This window comes from Simochromis diagramma, unplaced genomic scaffold (genome assembly GCF_900408965.1).
Source record: "Simochromis diagramma unplaced genomic scaffold, fSimDia1.1 OVJJ01000344.1, whole genome shotgun sequence".
Classification (NCBI taxonomy): Eukaryota; Metazoa; Chordata; class Actinopteri; order Cichliformes; family Cichlidae; genus Simochromis; species Simochromis diagramma.
In genome coordinates this window covers 1,399,259-1,419,531 of record NW_024387375.1, presented here as the reverse complement: position 1 = coordinate 1,419,531, position 20,273 = coordinate 1,399,259, and the positions used below count along the sequence as shown (strand labels likewise).

The 20,273-nt window shown below is 40.6% G+C and overlaps 1 protein-coding gene across 3 annotated transcripts in view; it reads left to right on the top strand.

Moving 5' to 3' along the window:
• Positions 1-20,273, top strand: part of cadm1b (cell adhesion molecule 1b) — a 165,875-nt gene that overhangs the window by 136,158 nt on the left and 9,444 nt on the right. For 2 of the 3 annotated variants that reach the window (XM_040009224.1, XM_040009223.1), the window contains 4 exons: positions 905-1,063; positions 3,756-3,852; positions 4,126-4,298; positions 13,265-13,315. In XM_040009224.1, coding sequence (XP_039865158.1) covers positions 905-1,063; positions 3,756-3,852; positions 4,126-4,298; positions 13,265-13,315 — 480 coding nt within the window. The remainder of the gene's footprint in view (positions 1-904; positions 1,064-3,755; positions 3,853-4,125; positions 4,299-13,264; positions 13,316-20,273) is intronic. The other variant, XM_040009225.1, reaches the window with a different exon arrangement.

Here is a 20,273-nt window from a genome sequence, read left to right as displayed (position 1 = left end):
TTGTGCAGGCTAGCAAGATCGCTGTTGTTTAGATGAAACCCTTTTTTTAAATGCAGCCTCTTCACACTGACACACTGTATTCCTGCTGTTATTACTGTTATTACTTACTTACCCTTTTCAAATGGTCAGTGCACTTTTTCGACTGCCTGTTTCCTCATTGCAGCTGGCGGTGTGGTCAAATTTAATGCCCACAAGTGCATTGACCACTTACTGCTCCCAGTACTTTAAATGTTATGTAGGCAGGTCTTGGGTTGGTGCGTATATGTTACATGGGGTTAATATCCATCAAGAGGCCGCATATATGTGTATTGGTGATCATCAACTGTGGAACAACAGTGTTTTGCCCTCACCGAGTCCGGCACAGCTCCCCTGTGACAAGGCTGAAATGGAAGTGTGCTGCAGGTCAGTGTGGGGCTGTAATTATTTCCTCACTTCATTAAGTGCGAGTAAACCATCACACTCAGCACTGCAGCTAATGCAATGCCCCTGTGGCATTGTAATGCTCTCTAAATGAATGCCCTTCTGACAGCCTAGGGCCTAGTGGGCAGCAGATTACTGCAGGGTTAGCCCCAACAATGCTCAACCCTCGAGCAGCAGAAGCCTTCATTATCAGGCTGGATATGACCCAGCCGCTCCTCGCTGCTCTCGTCAGAATCGAAGGCCTTCGGACTCTTGAATCCCCTAAAGTCTCGCCTGGGCACCACATCACTGAATCATAAATTAAATGTAAATGCCATCTGAAAGTAGTCCTCTTTGACAGGTAATGCTCTCTTAATAGCTTTGACTATTTGCTCATTAAAGCCAGTGCAGACTGCTGCTGCTGCTGCTGCAGGAGTTCAGATTTGTTTTTGACCTGTTTCGCCATTAACTTTCTCTTCCTGTCATCCCTGTGATGGTTTTCCAGGTGAAACAACAGTTGAGGAGACGTATGACAGGATGTTTACTGTTACCAGCCGGGTAAGATTTTCTGTCACCAAGGAGGATGATGGAATGCCAGTGGACTGCATCATTGACCACCCAGCTGTAAAGGACCTCCTGGCTCAAAGACACTTGGAAGTACTTTGTGAGTGACCCAAAACTCAGTCTTTTCGAGCCTAGAACTAGACCGAGGCCCCACAGACAGTGTCGGGAACTGTTTCTTTTCTGGGATAGTTGAGGGGTTAACTGCTTATTAGTGAGGCTGGGCCATTGATATCAGATGTCCTTCATTTCACTTCACACCTAAGATGTTTCAGGTGTAACACTTGATTCTGATTGCAAAAAAAGTAAGTAAAAAATACTACATGTAAGAATAAGAGAACCTACACAGCCAGATAAGCAAGAGCACTGACAGGGTTCTTTTAGAGTTACTAGAAGCATATTTATACCTCTACCAGAGTTAGAATCCACCACAGTGTTGGTTATTTTGTCACAGTTGAGCAGTGGGCACAGAATTTGGCTGTATTGATTTTTCAAATGCTTACAACTGTGAGGACAAAATGAACAACCTTGGGCTGTATTGATAATAGACACTTGGGAAAATTCTGAAATACAAGTACACAAGTCTTCGCATCACCAGGCCAGAGTGAGTCCGCCTAGTCAAAGTTGTAAATTGGGCAGAAACTACTACCTTGGAAACAATGATCTTTTGAACCTGTTCTAAACATTCTTGCTTGCACATTTACAAAATTTCATGCAAAAATAAATAAAGCATAATAATAATAATTCCTTCAGCCTTCAAAAGATGATGACAAAGTACATTTTTAGCAACACACACAGGCTAATCTCAGTAAAGGCACCTGTATGAATGGAAAGGGTTAATAAGATAATATAAATCAATGTGATTATAAGCCTAGTACACTTAATCTGGAGTTCTGTGGGTAATCTTAGCCATAAATGTTTGTAATGAATTATTTCAAATGTTTGTGTTGGAGTTTGAAAGTAAACACAGACAGAAGCCACCTGGAAGGGCCGTTATGGTTGACTGCACGGTGAACAACAGCAGTGTAAAAGGAATGTTAACTACTAAGTACACCCTTACAGCTTTCATAGGAAACAGCAGCCAGGTGATGCTAACATGAAGCACTTGATTAACTGATCATTAGCACTTTTGTATGTGGGTGTGTGTTGACTCGACACAGTGCCATAATCTTCAAGTGAGTGGACATCAAAACAACAGCGACATCTCAGACTCTACAGGCCTCAGTTAGCATTTTAGATGTTAAAGTTCATGACTGCTTTTTTTTTTAAATAAGACTGAGCAAATATGTCTCGTTTGGAAGGGTTGCCAAGAGAAAGCCTCTTCTCGCTAAAAATACGATTCGCAAAGTTGCATCTGAGCAAACCGCAAGGCTTCTGGAATAATCTTGTTTGGACAGACGAGACCAAAGTGGAGATATCTGGCCATAAAGCACAGAATCAGAAAGACTTTATTTATCCCCAAGGGGCAATTAAGAGAGCACAGCAAAGCCTTTGGCGAAAACTAGGCTCGGCATATCAGCACAAACAGCTCGTAGCAACTGTCAAGCATGGTGGTGGAGGGTTGATGATTTGGGACTGTTTTGCAGCCACTGTCCTTTTTACCAAATAATTGTAGAGTCAAAGCTGGGTGAAAATGGGTCATAAAACAGAAATGCTGGGGTGAGACCTTAAGAGAGCTATGCTTAAATAAATGCTCACAAACCTCAATAAACCAAAGCAACTTGGCCAAAATTCTTCCACAACAAAGTGAGAGGCTGATAAAACTTACTTCAACTTGTTGTAGCGAAAGGTGGTTCTGCAACGCATTGCATCATAGGGTATATTTAGTTTTGCAGAGAGTCCTGTGAAAAACATTCTTTTTCACATGACTGTACATCCTCCTTTTTCCAGATCTCTCCAAAGGAAGTGCAAACTTTGCAAAACCCACAAATAAACATGTAATATATAATAAACACTTTCCTTTTACATCTCTGGAAACTTGCAAGACAGAGTGGCAAGAAGTAACAGACTCTTGAACCCAGCGTTATAGCTGAGCGTGTTCAAGTGTAGATCTTGCGCCCTGCTGCAATGTAGATTACACTGCCATATTGCACGACTCCTGCATGAACTGTGCGCACACAGGAATAAATAACTTGCAGTCGATACGGTCTTAGAAAGACTTGTAGTATCCTCAGACCTTCATGCTGTAGATGTGTCGCATGTATTTGACTGCTTTATCGTACAGCTGGTGTTTCTTAGAGTGTAATGGTGCCTTGGCCTGAGAGATACAGCAATCATAAGGGAAAACGTTTCTGCTCAGGTATCAGTGATGTTTAGGTGTTCTTTAAATGGTGAATTGATTGAAGAGGTAATGCACACGGCCTTACGCTGTTAAACATCAAAGAAAGGTTAAGGTACCCTTTTGTAGTCTGTGCAGAATATTAATTTTTTTTCAGAAGATAACTGTTTTGTCTGACCTTTCAAGGAAAAAGAGAAAGCTTGACTGCAACCGCTTGACATTTTGGCAATCTTTGGCTAGCATTGATAAGAGGAGGGGGGGGAAAAAGCCATTTTACTATAAGGTACTGCAGACGGACTGGATGTCTAGTGAGCACATCTATAATCATTTCATACTCTTCTATGTTTCGTTATTGACTGTTTTTCTTTCATTTAGAAGTCTGTTTCTCACTGCGCTTCGCTTTAGAGTGCAATAATCATTTAACACACCCTTTAGCTGCAAGTATGAGAAAGAAAGTCAGCTGGATTATAGCTTACATTACTGAAGCATTGTAAATACTGATCTCTTTAACTTCCAGATAAACCAGAAGTAAAGATCGTGGTGACATATCCTGAAGGTTTAACCAGAGAGGGTGACAATCTGGATTTGACATGTATCGCTGAAGGAAAGCCACAGTGAGTATGGATGCATTTCAGTGCTTGAGACTTCTGTTTCATTTTCTATTTTCCACTGTATATCATTTTCCCCGCCAGTCCAAATACCCTCTTAACCTTTACATTTCAGTGTACCATTTAAATGTTACCAGTTGTTAGCATGCTGTATAAACTACATCATTAGACAGGGCCTGCCAATGGCCCTTCTCAGATTCTCAGATTTGACCTTTATTTCAGATTTCTACGATGGATATACAGAGGCTGAGTGATGTGTGTGGTATTTGTGCTCTCCAGTCCCCATCAGATTAACTGGCTGAGAGTAGATGAGGATGTGCCGCCTCATGCTGTGGTCACCGGCTCTGATCTCTACATCGAGAACCTCAACAAGTCCTACAACGGCACCTACCGCTGTGTGGCGTCCAATGCTGTAGGAGAGGCTTATGTCGACTACATCCTCTATGTACATGGTAGATATTATACTTTATTCCTTTTTACACTATTATTTTAAATACCTCCATCGATTCTCATCATTCCTATGAAAAGCTTATAGACTTAAAGACCTCGGCAGCTTTGGTGGTTATGATTTTGTGTTACAGCGATGGCACACTGTGTACATACAAGCAGCCACTTTTCAAGCATAGATGTACGTTAGCCGTTATTTAGAGAAATAGGAAGTTTAAAAGGTGGCGGCAGCTGACAAATCCACAGGGCTTTGAATTCATGTTGAAGATTTTAGCTTTAGCTGTATCATCAATGTATGATGACTCTGAAGTATGTGGAGTACAAAGGGATGGATAAAGTGGCTGTTGGCATTACACTGGGATGTCAAAAACCCAAATAGAGAGATGTGTTATGGTATATTATTATTTTTGAAGCAGCAGCAAATAAATCAGACCCAGTAGAAACCCAGAAGCAGCTATATGTTATATCACATTATACTTACCTCCCCTGAATGTGTGGCCCAAATGTAACTATTCAAATGTGGGGTTTTTTTGTGTTTTGTAGTTCCTCCTCTGTTCTGTGGAATTGCTTATCATTCATTGTCTGGTTTTGCTCACTGATAAAGGACACAGACACTTTTAAGAAGGTGCTTGACTAATTTAGCATTGCATTCCTAGAATGTCTGAGTTGTTATCGTTGAGCAATTAGCAAAGATAAAGAAAAGTTTCTGAGTAGGTCACTTCTTTTAGCCTTGATGTCAATGCCTGTTGACGCCTAGTCTACTAAACATTTATTGATTCATTTCCATTTTTAATTTAATGCAGTTTTTTGTATCTCCTTGTAAGGTTATCGCTTTTTTAAAGTCTGCACCGTGTCTGGAAATAGACGCCACCTTGCTTTGTGCAGAAATATGCTATCAGACTGTGATGCATTTAGAAATGTTATCAGAAATATGCACCTTCCGTTACCACCAGTGGAGACAAGGATTATACAGACATGCATCGTCACACTCATGCACAAACAGTACCATATTCCTAAGAGCACTGCGTAACACTATGCACTATATTGGCTATTACTTCATTTTCTGTGATCAAGATCGGCCGTGGCGCTGTTGACTTACGTCGAAGTGGTTGGAATTTCAATGTGTTCTCCAGCCATCCAGTAAAGGGCAATTGAGGGACCATCTCTCCCAGGACTTGACTTTAAATTTCACAGACAGTTTGCTCCTCTTGGTTAACCTCTCTTCACTGAGGCCTCATTTTCTTCTTAGCTTAACATGCCTGTCAGCCTTTTCACACTAATTGGAGTTTTTGTGTTTTTCTTGTTTTCTTTTAAACACAGTACAATCCTCAACAAAACAACCAAATGGAACACAAAACAAAATCTAAACATAGGGATTTAATGACTAACTCGACTACTTTTGCCGTTGCCAGTAAATTTTACTTGGATGCAATTGCACATAATTCTGAAAACATTTTTTTTTCTCCATACAACTGTTTAAAGGCATCAGGCACTTGCACTTGAATCCCCGAGGGGGGAACAGCAGGAGGTAGCTGTTTGAAGTTGCACAAAGCACCGCGGACTTCATCATTTAGAAATCTCGTAACTTGATGTCAGTGAAGTACACACTACTTGGACCTTAATTTCCTATTTTTGGTGGCTGGCAGGGGTGATGTGGATAAGGGGAAAATAAATTTTCAGCAGGTGCAGCCATTGTTGGTGGGTTTAGCTTTCTCTCCTTGGAGTGCTTGCTCCCTGCTGTTTAGAGAAGCATTTTGTATTTCACTCCCAAGTTTCAATTTGTTCCTGCCTGTGTGCCAACAGCATTGTCTGCCAGTGACCATACACAAGACCAGGAATGAGAATCTGTTGTTTAGGCTCTCAGGAAATATAAACAAAAATACATGTTTGCGTTACCTCAAATAGATTTTCTTTCTTTTTACCTAAGACTCATAACCTATTGCCGGTTGCTTGTAAGTCTTTGCTTTAAACAAATGTCAGGGGATGGAATCAAAATGATTCTTGATGTTCAGATGAGATTGTGGTTTGCTTGTCCCTTTAAACCTGGAGGCTGTTTTCTCTTTCATCCTGTGCAGGGGGGATGTTTCTTTGGGTGGAAAGAAACTTAAAATTCGCAGTTTCGGGCGTGTACTCACTGGCTGGATTTTGTAACACCGAATCTAGTCTGGATGCCAGTCATGGTCAATTATACAGCTTAAACTGTTAAAGTGAAGGAAAAGGCACTAAGTCCATGAGTTACCCTTTAAGCTGTATAAAAAATAAATTTAAAGCTGTATGTTTATCATTATTTTACTGTAATTCCTTGTATGTATATGCTTTATATCCAATCTGTGTGGCAGTAAACATTTTGTTGTGGTCATAGCACTTGTATTCCTTTCACCGATACTGGTATGAGGAGTCACGCGGCATATAGAATAATATCAACTATGTGTTTTTAAAGTGAACCAATCGTCTCTCTCTCCGAATTAAAAACCCAGAAAGAAACAGGACAGCTTGGTTTTAAAACCATCCAAACCATGCTGGGTTGATGCAGTTTGTTAAATTTGGCCTCCAAAATCAACACTCACATTTAAGCCTAACATGCGCAAAGCTGCAGAGTCGAATGAGAAAGGCTCTGTTGTTCAAAATTGGCTTTTTGTGGATTTTTGTGCAAGAGCTGATTGCAGGTTTCCTGCTGGTGATATTGTTTTGATTATTACTCAGTCTGCTTGCTTAGGTCATGTTGACAGCCATGAACTGTGTGTCAAAAACCAGCAATGTAACAGTTCTTTTTTTTTTTTTTTTTTGTCTAGCTGATGAGCAGATGTTTATTGCAGTTGCTGAAAGATGTGCATTTGTGAAAGTAAATGTGTTTGTAATGGCCTTCACGTCAACACCATTTCACCAATTGTAGGGCAAGCATTGAAAAGGATTTTAATGGAGGGACAAGGTCTTGTGCAGAGGATGCAAAAAGCTGTCAGACTCTAGAGGAATTAAGGAAGAATAAACAGCTACTGTTGGAGCAGGGATGATGGTTTTCTGGGGCTTTGTAAGAGTAACCTGAGACTGAATTTCTACACCTGGAAGCATTACAGAGTTGTGAAATGACTCCCCCCTGATTGCTGAAACTGCATAGGTGCTATTGATGGTTTGAATTTTCTGAAGAATAACCATGTGGGGTGTTAGGAATGTCTTCTAAACTGGGCTTCAAACACAGCAGGATGTCGCTAATCCAAATCTCTGAGGCACAAAGCACTCAGAAAAGCGCTGGTATTCCATTTTATCATTGCTGGAATATTTTCAGTCACATAAAAATGTCTCCCTGCACGCAGTTAATGGAACATACACAGAATTCCTCATCACTGTATGTCTGACATTCAGCAGTTCCATAGGTTGCTCGAGGAATAATGTGTTTATTTCACCAGCTGACACGCGTGACTTTGTCACCATGACGTAGATTTCCTGTAACTCCCATAACTCTGACGCCCCATGGTTTGTGCTCTGCCAGGCAGATGATGGCATCTGCTTGTTCCCAATGGGCCTATAATGATCACTTCCAAACAAAAGGACAGCATATGCCAGCAAATAGCTCACTCAAGGCAGCGTTATTCAAGCTACCACGGCTAAATTTCTAATTGCTGTGTAAAGATTCCTCGGAATCAAAGATTTATTGTACTCTCTCGAATCAAATCCTCTCCGATTTTGAACAAGTGGCATAAGCATTTTTTGACTCCCCATCACAGATCTTGAAAGTAATATAATATTCTAATAGTTCAGAAGTTTCGACTGAATCGCCTGCGGGCATTTAGGAACTCATGCATGATGCGTGTCTACTGCTGTTAAATTCATGTATCATTTGATTCATTCTGCACCCATAACACTTACGTGAATGACTGAAAGCCACGGGAAGCGAATGTTCTCCGGTCCCGAATAAAAGCTACAGTGTCTGCGTTGTCAGTGTTTGTGCCTTTGGCCATGACTCCTTCAATTAGTAACTTCCTATCCACATATTTTACCAATTTCCATTAAACACCATTTCTCTGGTGTGCAAATGTTGGACGCTCCATGACTTTAGCTCTCCGTAATGAGACACAGGAGATTGGTAAAAGGTGCTCAAACTGCATATAATTATATCTGCGACTCCCACTCCTGTTTTCTGGAGGATTTAATGCCAGAAAAAAATCATGTTGTGGTCCACGTGAGAGTTTGTTGTCCCAGACTAATCATGCTTGCAACAGTAGCTTAATTAATGTGTGTCTCTGCAACATGCATTGCTCTTTGCGTGATAACCTTGTGCCATTTTTTTCCCGTAGCTTTCCAGCAGCAATGCACAACAGCAATTTCAACTGTCCACCAGTGCACCCCTCTTATCTGGCCAGCTAGCATTAGGCTCATATTTTTCTGTTGTAAAATGCAATTTTCCCTCTCTTATCTGCCAGTTTTGCTTTGTTTTGCTATTTGCGAGCTCCTGCTAAAGCCATCACACGCCTGTCGCAAAAAAAAGTATTTTATTTAACTAAGGGCATGCAACCAATAGTTTTATTTTAATGAGCTGTTTTGTACTTGATAAATATTTGCTTGCAGAATTATTGATAGAGCTGGGCCTGAATTGTCTATCAGTTTCAGCCTGTTGCCACCCTCTACCAGCACTGGTCCTTCGGGCTCTTCCTATTTCAAAAAGACTAATGACCTTTCACTGCGTGACAGCCGGGACAGGTGTGAGACCGATGTAAATTCACGTCAAATCAAGCCCCATTGTAGTGCTCGTATTGTATGTGGCCAGTTGAAAGGCTGAAAAAGAGGCTTGTCATGCTGTTCTCCACAAGGGTGTGTCTTCAACAGGCTGTGAATTGTGCCCTCTGGCTGGTGTGTGTTGTTAGGGAGAGCTGGTCAGAGAGAGGCCTTTCTCTCATAGAGGTGACCTGATGCTATAACTCACACATGCTGCCCGTTGGCAGGAAAACAACCCTCACTTTGCCACCATGGTTAAGCCCGCACTTGACTTCCTGACCCAAAAAATCCTCTACAGACAAAAAAAATAAAAAATAAATCAAAGCTTCACAAGCACTGGGAATTTAGGGTTTATCAGGGTTTCGACATAACATGACGGGGCTCGTGGGTCTCCTTGTTCTTATGAAAGGCTGTCGGGAAACTGTGTCCTTGTGAATCACACTGATTTTATGAAACATGCAACACAGTGTGGAATGAGTTTCAACACAACAGCTTGCCGATTTTTTTTCGTCGCGATAAGAAAAAAAAAGTGAAATCGTTAGATAAATTGATGCAACCTCTTTTACAGGCTTTTTTTTATCTGTGTGTGTTTTTATAGAATACCTCTGCAAAACTTTATATAAAGGGCACTTTTAACTAAGAGAAGTAAGCAGAGAAAACAAGAAACAAGTAAAATACATTCCACGCCGTCATGTTGGCAGGCAGGTGTAAGCAGGCATAGATAAACAATTTCTCCTACATTGTTTCACTTTATGGTTAAATTCTCTCATATCAAATTCTTCACTGATACAAATGCTCCCTGAAAATATGGTCTCTCAAAAATACACTCATATTTCAGCCCTCATAATGCTGAGCCCAGAGTCATTCAGCCTGGAAATTGCCCATGGAGAATTCTTGTTCGTCTGGATATTATATGTGCCACATCCTATCCCGGCCTTTGTGAAGACCCTCATCCCTGAATGGCCAATTTCCCTCTTCCAGACACTGACATTTCAGCTATCACACTGCCTTCGGTCACAGGGAAAGAAATCTAGCCCACCCCCCTTTTCAAATACTGTCAGAGCCGAATCTCTTCCTGATACCCGATGCTACACCCTACCACCATCAGCACCACCTCTGCCATACACTCCATCCCCGGCGGCAACATTATGCTGTCCTTGATGTTTTATCATTAGTTTGGGAGTGTGTGGTCCCCCACTGCTGTCTTTTGATGGAGTGCAGACAGTAAAGGCATGGAGACAGCCAGCCAATTTCCCCTGCTGTGACTCTCCCACAGCAAGGGGTCGTGCTATCTTCCCTCTGCACCAGAGCCTGGCATATATTCCCCTGATGAGGAAGCTTTCAGCCCTCCTTAGTACTATTGCATACCTGAATTGCCCTCCATTCTGTCTTTTTGATTATTTTGTTTGGGGGTTAGTGACAGGCCTAATCAGTACAGTGTGGGGCAGGGGATGCAACTCAGGGCTCTGCTGTGCTGCAGCGGGAGACCACCAAAGTGCTTTAATTTGCAGCCTGACTCAATTATTGAGACTGTGGAAAATAGTAATACCTTTGCATGATTGCCAGGCATTATTATTCATACTTAATTAGAATTTTTTTTTTTTTTTTTACAAATAAAGAAATATAATAGCTTGTCATTATGAAATATAATACAACAACCCCTGTATAGTGAAATGTTAATGCCTTTTTTATTGTATTTTTAGCCATGATAGTGACATGACTGTTTGGGCTCAGCGACTACTTAATGGGGTTTTGGTATTCACCTATTCATGATCCCCAGATGATGTGTGCTAAATACTTTCATTTCTTGGCTTACCTGTAGAAACACTATGAGGTTGTTTTTAGTGAAATGTACCATCATTCACTAAATGTCTGAAAAAGGACAATGTTTTTAAATACGGTCACTTTATTAGGTACACATTACCAAGTTGGACTCCATTTGTCGTCAGATCTGCTTTAATTCTTCATGACACAGGTTCAACGAGGTGTTGGGAACATTCCTCAGAGATTTTGGTCCATATAGACACGATGGCGTCACACTTTCGCTGCAGATTTCTGGTCTGCCGCATCCTAAAGGTGCTCCATCAGACTGAGATCTGAAGACTGTGGGGGCAATATTAGCACCGTGAATTATTTGTTGTGTTCAAGAATCCACTTTGAGATGATTTGAGCTCTGTGGCATGGTGCATTATGCTGCTTGAAGCAGCCATAAGAAGATCGGCATAGCCAGCAACAATACTCAGGTAGGCTGTGGCATTAAATGAGCGGCCCAAAGTGTGCCAAGAAGATACCCCGCTACAATATTACACCACCACCGGCAGCAGCCTGAACTGTTGCTAGAAGGTAGGATGGATTCATGCTTTTGTGTTGTTTATAATTCTGACCCTACCATCTGCAGGTGGTACAGCAGATATCAAAACTCATCAGACCAGGCAATGTTTTCCAATCTTCTGCTGTCTAGTTTTGATGAGTTTGCCTGAATCTTCGGCTGTCTTTCCTGTTCTTGGCTTAAACGAGTGGCACCCAGTGTGATTTTCTGCTGCTGTAGCCCATCTGCTTCGGGGTTGAGTATTCTGGGATGTTCTTCTGCATATCTTTGTTGTAACAAGGGGTTATTTGAATTACTGTTAGTAGCTTAAAGCCGTGTGACCAGTCTTCTTTGACTTCTGGCATTGACGTCAACAGAACTGCCACTCACTGGTTATTTTCTCTTTTTTGGGCTATTGTCTCTTTACACTAGAGATCCCAGTAGATTAGCATTTTATGAAATACTCAGTCTGGCACCAGCAACCAAAGTCACTTAAGTCACCTTTCTTCCCCTTTTTGATGTTCAGTTTGAACTTGAGCAGGTCACCTTCGCCATATGCGCATGCCTAAATACATTGAGGTACTGCCATGTGATTGGCTTGGACCATTTTAAGTTTGTCTGGTTTGAAGTTTGAAATTTACTCTTACTTACTCTTTTGCTTGTTTCATTGGTTCTGCTCAGTTAAGTTTAGGCACAAAAACTTTAGCACTTGTTTAGGAAAAGATAAAGGTTAAAATACATGTTTTCATAAAACTGTTACAAGGCTCAGTTTTCTGGGTTTCCAGGGTGCTGTAGGTGACGACGCCTGTGGACATTTTACAAGCAGTTTTTCCACGTGGCAGTTGAAGGCTTATTTTTAAAAGCCAAGTGTATGATTGTGTATTACGATGGTCATCCCAAGCAAGAAAACGCAATGTCGATTCACCAGAGGATGACTCTGGATGACTTGATTCTCGGACTTTTCTATCTCAACAATTACTTGATGGTTTGCCATTTAAATTTAGTTCAGACACTGCACCTCACCACCACCCTGCATCCCCCCTACGTCTGGACAAACTAATATGACAAACATGGTAAAAATGTTACCTCTGAAACATCAGCATGTTAGCACTGTTGCTTGAGCATGTTAACATGCTGATGTTAGCTTTTACATCACAGCTTTTGCTTGAAGGACAGGTTCACATTTTTCCATGTCTGTATTAAAACACCAGTCAGGTGTCCATACGAACATGAACACATGTTTGTTTGCTCTAATCTTCCGACTCATACTGGTCCGTGCTACTTAGGCGTTTCCAGTAAAATAAATTGAGAACAAAAGCAGTCCCGATTTTTGCAAAACAAAGTTTATCTTCTGTGCCCCGGCTTGAATAAGAGACTATCCTCTAAAGTCAAATTCTTTTAGAACCCAATTTCCTCCTTTTGTTTCCTGGGCAGTGTTTCTCTGTAGAGCTGCAGCAGATGATTAGTTAGACAAAAAGATTTCATAACTTAAAAAATGTGACTTTGAAAGGTGCTTGATTGATTTTGATTTAACTGACATTGGCAAGGCCCTGTAAAAGTTTTGAATTTCTTTCTTTTTCTTTTTTCTTTTTCTTGTGTTTTGCAAAAAAAAAAAGTATCAAATCACTTAAATTGATTGGAGAACTTCTGCATTAGGACCAGTAAGAAGAGGATGAATTAACAGTGCAAACGATGTTTAAATGTTCACACGGGTGCCTGACTTTGTACCTGACTTCTGTTTTAAGATAAACTTAAAAAGTGTTGCTCTGTCCTTGAACCAGTCTCAAAGCTACGGGCATGACCTTACAGTAACTCACACCGTAGCTAAAATGTGTGCATGTCATAATTTTTATAGTATAGCTTTTCATCTTCAATGACTTTTGTCTCTTTCTTTACTCTTGTCTTTCTTTATTTCTTATACATGTTCTTTATTTTTTACTCTTTTTCATCTAGATGCTCCCACTACTATCCCCACACCCACCACCAACCCAGTCAACACGCAAGGTACTGTATGCCCCCACTGCTGTCCCTCCTAATAGTTGTGTGTGTGTGTGTGCGTGTGAATGTGAGAGAGAGAGAGAGAGAGAGAGAGCCTGCATGCAAGTGCGATAAGATGTTTGGAGAGAGCGAGAGAGTGAACGCTGGTTTGTACCTACAGCTAAGAGACTGTGGATGGCCAGTTTTAATCAGATAGTGCCTCTGATAGGTGACAATGACAACAGGCAGTGCAGGGCTGCCAGAGACACCTGTCACAGGCTTTTCCAGTCACATGATCTTGATCTGAGAAAATTTAGAGACTCCGCGTTGCTGCTCTGCTATCTTATCAGCATCTGCAGCTATATCTCAACCGGCCCATCCATCATATTATAATGCCCTTTACATCTCCTCTACAAATGCCAGTCACATTTCGTCTTTGCGAGGCCAAAAAACATCAATAACTATTTTCTCAAACACATATGAACTCAATGAAAGGCAGTTCATTTGCAGTGTTTTTAGCAGAGCACCCTTTTGGCATCATCTGTGTGCTGGATTCTACGCTTTGATTTACCCCGGCTGAAAAAATAAAAAAAAAAACCCATTCATTTCAATATAAACCTTTTTTTTTTTTAAGTTTTGCTATTATTTCAAAAGCACCGTTAAGGCTAGACAGATGGTGAGGCAACCTTGGGAGCTGACATTTAGATATGCCAGAATGTGACATTTCAATACAAAAACTATCCTTAAAGAATAGATCAGTTTATCAATAGCTACTTTAGAGTTATGTCAATTTTCCTCTTTTGTTCTGACCACTCTGCAATTCATAAAGTCATAAAAAAGCAAAAAGCAACCAATAAGTTGGAAAGAGTGCAACAAAAAGCTACGGGAGTCTAAAGAGGGGGATGCTTCCAGACAGCATTCATTTATACAGTCACTGGATCACCGGCCTTTAAGCAGTATTTGTGTGCATTATGCATTCATTTACTAAAAACAGGGCTATATGTGCGAGATCACCTCCATAAACCGCTATGACACAGCTCTTCCCCAGAGCAAGTTAAGAAATATTTCCTTATGTGTCCTCACTATCTGCAGTACTGCATGTCAGTGATCGCACTGCATGGTTACAGCCTCATTTCAGCTTTCTGACTCTCTCTGGGCGTGGCAGAGTCACAACAGGAAGTTGCTTTGCAAAGCTGTGCATTACTCTGCAGTTTTCTCTAAGCTCTTCTCCTCGGAGTTACTCTGCTGCAGTCGCCTCTGTGTTTTCTGCTGTAACATTCCAGTAATTTCCGAAAGACAGGCTTGAAAAGAGGATTTAACGTGATTTATTCAGTACATGCTGGGAGGATGTAATTGAGCTTTCTTGCAGTTCACTACTCTTCTAAATACCCTGTCACAGGGGCAATGCTAAGCTGGCTTGCGGTAGATTGGTTTGCGCTACCTTAATCAGCATAACAGCAAAGTAAAGCATTTTCCTCTCTCCAATAAAGTATACAGAACAATTTCTTATTCATTCATTTAGACTCGTATGACTTGGCATGGCCACCACCAGCTGTAGGGGTTTTTTTTGTAATCAGAGGCAACTGAACTTCTTTAGCTACTGTATGTGATCCTTAGTGATTTTAAAGGTACAGTACAGTAAATCTTTGGTAGCATTTATTTTGTTTTAGTTTGGTAGCATTTATTTTAGCTACTTTAGTTGCTCACATATCCTTGTAGTGTTCCTTACAAAACCAAACATAATTATGTAGCTTACAAACTGATTAAAAACTTCACAAAATTGTAAACTATAAATAATTTTGCATAGTTGCATAGTTTCTCTGCCAGAAGGCACTGTGCAACTTTCCTGTTAGCAACATGTGTTTGATCGAAGCAGATCGAAGCAATTGCTCATTGACAACTTGTTGTGACATTGAAAGAAGATTATTTCTAAACTGCCATATTTGTCTGATGTCATATTATTTTAGTAAAGGCTAATGAATAACTAAACATCACAAACTTTAGAGAAATATGTTTATGTTTCATGTGTCTATTGGATTTTTAAACAACCGACTGCTGTTATTGGCATCAGTCTTAAAAATTTAACATCAGTCAAGCTTTGGAAGTGCCTTAAACCTGCATTTGTTTTAGTGGCCACCAGAGGGCGATATTTTGGGTTGCAAAACTTTGTCTTCGGGGTTGCCTTCGGTACTATCGATGGCTGTGAGCGAACAACTTTCTAATTTGACCTCAGTGAACAGTTTGCTGCTGAGTTTATGGGCTCGGTCCCTCATGTAAAAAAAAAAAAAAAATGAAACAAGAATTAGGCCCATTTTGTAAATTCGCATCGTACTTTTCAGAAAGAAGGGTTATCCAGAGTATGCTCATTGGTGGAGTTGGAGATTAACAGCCTGAGCTACTCTTTTGTGGTCATGTCCAGGGGCGTAATTTCCAGGGGGGTTAGGGGGGTTATGACCTCCCCAATAATCAGACCCAACAAATATAAGAATTATCAAGTATCTTGCATAAATAGGCTGTTGATTTTCTTTACTCATTTCAGGTATTACCAGCAAAATAGTTGCTAATCATCAGGGAATTTACCCAGATTTATTTATTTATCTAGACTGAGATCTTGACCCCCCCAATGTTCAGCACAAAGTTACGGTCATGGTCATGTCCTGCTTCAAAAAAGGATTTCCCATGGGTGCTGTCACGGTAACTATGTCCATTATTTTATTCTCTCTGTGAGGTTACAGTCGGCCTTTGCATGGAGTTTTTAATATATATGTAGAGACTGAGAAGAGTCACTTGGACAGATGTATTCAATAAAATAAATAAATACATAAATATGTTCTGTTTAAGAAAGTCTGTGAGGCGTACACTTTTTTGACTTTCAACGCACCACATACACATTTTATGACTAGCAGGGGTTCAGATTACCATTTTGTGGGATGATGAAGTGTAACAACCAGCATAAGTCCACATGAGAAGGCAGGCTTCTCTGCCATTACCATCTTTGGCTATGGCCTCACAAACTGCCCAGAACCTTGAAAAATTACTCTAAGGTGGTACCTGGTGCATTAAAATGTGATGCCAAAGGGACTAAGCATCAGTATATGAGTTGGGAATGAGACCAGGTATGTAGGAGGATTTCTGAAAGCAGTCAACCAACTCCTGCTCCTTTTTGTGGATCAAAAAAATTGAAAAAATGTTATTTTGCTTGGTAGACTTTTTTATTTATTTTTAAAATATTTTTTTGGTGATGTTTTTTCCCCTTGGTGAAGCCTCAGAAGCATCACCCCCAGACCTAAAGCACAGAAAGTCACAGTTGTTTGCCTTCTGTGCTGTTTCATGTTCAGAAAGTTTCACAGGAGTTCATTTTGTCAGGTCTTCCAGTGTCTGAAAAGATGCAGAGAGTGTGTGTTTGTGTGTCTGTGTCGACCACCGGGGAGAGATAAGTCACTGCTTGAACTTGCGCCAGACATATCGCGCTAAATGCACTTAGTATGTGGCTGTTCGGGAGAAATTCATTTCAGTTTGAAAGAAGGAGAATGTTGTCTTCAGGATGGACCACTGACATTCACAGCGTCACAGAAACAAAAAAAATAGTATGCATCTAGCATGCTGTCAGTGGGTGTTTTTTTTGTGGGCAGAGGGTCAGAATTTATCCAGAATCTCGAGCTCTGGAGGAATAAAGGGAGTCTGTGGCGATAATGCTCCAGCTCGTCAGATGCTCAGAGATGATCCAAGGCAGGGACATCATATCCTGGCTAAGCCTCCAGTAACCCACCCCCTCCCTTTCCCCCAGCTTGCTGAGAGGAGCCAGAGGAAAGACATGGAACAGGGAATTATCTTGTAGACTTGATTGAACACACCCTATGTTTCAGCGTATCTGCAGTCCAGAGTAAATTGTTGTTTATCATGCTGCAGCAGAACCTCTGCTGATTAATCTGTAGGACCAAAGGAAAGGCGGGAAGGAGGTTGGGGTTAATTTTTTCTTTTTTGTTACCCATAATTTTACAGTTTCAGCTCGATATCCTCGCTGAAAATTGTTCTTAAGATTTGAGTTGATAAAAATGTTAATGCAGTCATGTGAGCTTAAACAGCACCAGCTTCTCCAGCTACATTCATGCTATAATAGCTTGTTGCTGGGTGTTGTTTAACCTGAAATGACCTGCAGACACTGTTTGGAGAGGAAACAAATCTTTAGGTTGCAAACGTGACTAGAATTATTCACTAAATAATAAATAATTTATGTAGGATTACAACACAATTAAACACAATATTTCTTTCGCTAACTAAACATGGCTTTGGGTTGTTATGAGTTAAAGGTGGATTTCTTAAGTCTTCATCCTTCTGGTTTATAGAAGGTGCAAAGCTGTAAATTAGCTGCCAATAAGCTTTGCAAGTAAACACCACACTGGCTTCTATACAGCACCCTTTGGACTTAATAATACTACTAACAATAATGTAGGTTTATTACGTGCTTGGCGAAGCTGTCAGGGATTTATAGATCTTTATGACTTTAACATGCAGCTGCACTGAATACAAACATGACTTCAGGGCCCGACCTGAACATGGGTTTGTCTGTTTTTTAGTGAATAAGTCACGCAATGTAATGCCAGACAGTATTTTAGGAATCCATCTCTGGCAAGTTTTCAAGCATGTTTTCCAGCAGTTTAGTCATTGACAGGTTTTCCACTTCTGTTTAGTCTTGGGCGTCAAGTCTTAACTCCTGTACGCTATTGACTTCAACAAAGACTGTTAGGAGTGCATTTAGTATTCAGCATAATTAGTCATTAAACATTTACCAGCGTTGTTTTAACTCTCGCATGTATCATTTTTTTTCTTTGAAGTATTTCATTGGAAAAATTAAAGAATCATTTAGAAATGCTAATTAGGTTTTTTCTCACGTTTGTTTACTCTGACTCCCATTCGCAATTGTTTTTTTTCCCTTCCTGCCTTTTTTTATTTATTTAAAAGAGTTATTAGAAACAGAAAAAATATATATTTTAATGGTCCATTTTAATTGGTCTCCAGGGAAATGGTTAGTATGCCAACCCACCCTGAAGTTAAAAGGCTACCTCATGCCATGATAGATAGATAGATAGATAGATAGATAGATAGATAGATAGATAGATAGATAGATAGATAGATATAGATAGATAGATAGATAGATAGATAGATAGGAGTGTTCTTGGCACATTAGGGTTTCAAGGCTGAATGTTATGTTTCTCACACTGTGTCTTTTGTGGCACCTCACCTTGGTCAACTCTAGCAAACTCTAGCAAAAGAGAAAGGATTTGATTATTTTGTCAACCTTTTCCCTTGCCTTGATCTTAACTGGGGTGAAAGCACACAAAACAGAAAGGATGAAGTGTCCATGGGTACTTCTTCCTATTGTGTGCAAAAAATTTGCCAGTCTCAAAAGATACAATAAACAGGGAGGTTAAGTTCAATGGCATAGCTTCCATTCAGCTTCAGTTTTTATTAGTTGCAGTCAGGCCTTCACTTGCATCTGAGCACCTCTGTTAAATGTCACTGTTGTATTGGTACATCTTCGAATCATTGTTTGGGTTATTACAAAAGACACGGGGAATCTATTTAGCGGGCGAGCATTGACATTGGAATTCAGCTGAGGACAATGTTGTGCTCTATTGACGGTCTGCTACAACAGCAATACAAAAAAATGATTTGGTGGAGATTGCCCACGTATGCTCATTTCATTACGTTCATTTCCTTTTCGAATGGCAACAAATACAAAAGCTGCGGATGTTAGCAGTTCAATGCAGTAAAAATGGCTATTGACAGTCCTTAAGTTTACTCTGCAGCAATGCTTCATTGTCCTGCCCTTGTCCTGGAAATAGTTACTCTGAGGCTCTATTCAGTGCAAGTGAAGGGTTTTTTTTTTTGTCTGTATCAATGCACGAGAGTCATTGTTTCAATTATATCCATGTAATTACATCTATAAATTATAATGCGCGTGTGTGTTGGGTTGAAGCATGTGTGCTGAAATTCCTCATTATGTGAGTGGAAAACTATTAAAAGAAAAAGATGGGAAGGCTGAAATCATGTGTCCATGTAATCAGCCCGGTGACAGGCCTGCAGCTGTGATCTCTAACAGTGACAGTAGCAGTCAGATAGGATGCTCTGTTACTGACCAGAGAGGCAATTAGTCATTCCAGTACAGAGCTGGAAAGGTGCGACTGTAAAGCATGTGGTACTGGGAGTTCAGCGGAGCAGATTTCACCACCGTGCAGACACAGGCATCAGTTGCAAATCCTCTTTATTCCCCCATAAATCCCCACGGCTGTGCACATCCTGTCAGGACGCCTGTGTGGGCATGTCAGCACTCCCCGACCGAGCCGTGAGCAGAGCTGTGCTGGCGGTATGGACACCAGCCACATTACAGACATAATCAAATTCTACTTAATTCAAGTGAGGCCACAAAGGCTGCTTTAATAATACTGCCTGTCATTTGGAGTTTTTTTCCTGCCCCTAGCACAGTCGAGTATTATATATATACTGAACATGTATGCCGGAAGGAATCACAATCTTGATCCTGGATGTGCTGGAGCAGTGAGTGACAAAGGCATCATCACAGGAATGTGGACGAATGATAGTAATGTTACTGTAACACTTTATGAGGTAAATCTGCTCCTGCTCCTGTCAGAGATCAGGGTCAGACACAGATCAGCATTTCTGGAGAGGAAACCTTTGTACTGTTTATTTAACGTTGCTATTCTACAATGTTCTGCTTACTCAGTCTTTCATGTGAGCGACATACAACCTTACAGGATCACAAATGAGGTGTGTCCGTAATTTGTGACATGCATACAGGATTCATTGTTGGCAGGTTAAGTGCTGGCTGCAAGTAGGAAAAGAAGGTTTCCTAGTAATCACAAGGTAGCGCATTCCACCTGCCTGCATGTCAAAACATCTTTAAGTAAACACTAAACTTGATTGGCTTCTGATATTTGGTACATGTGTGTTTGGATTAGTTAAT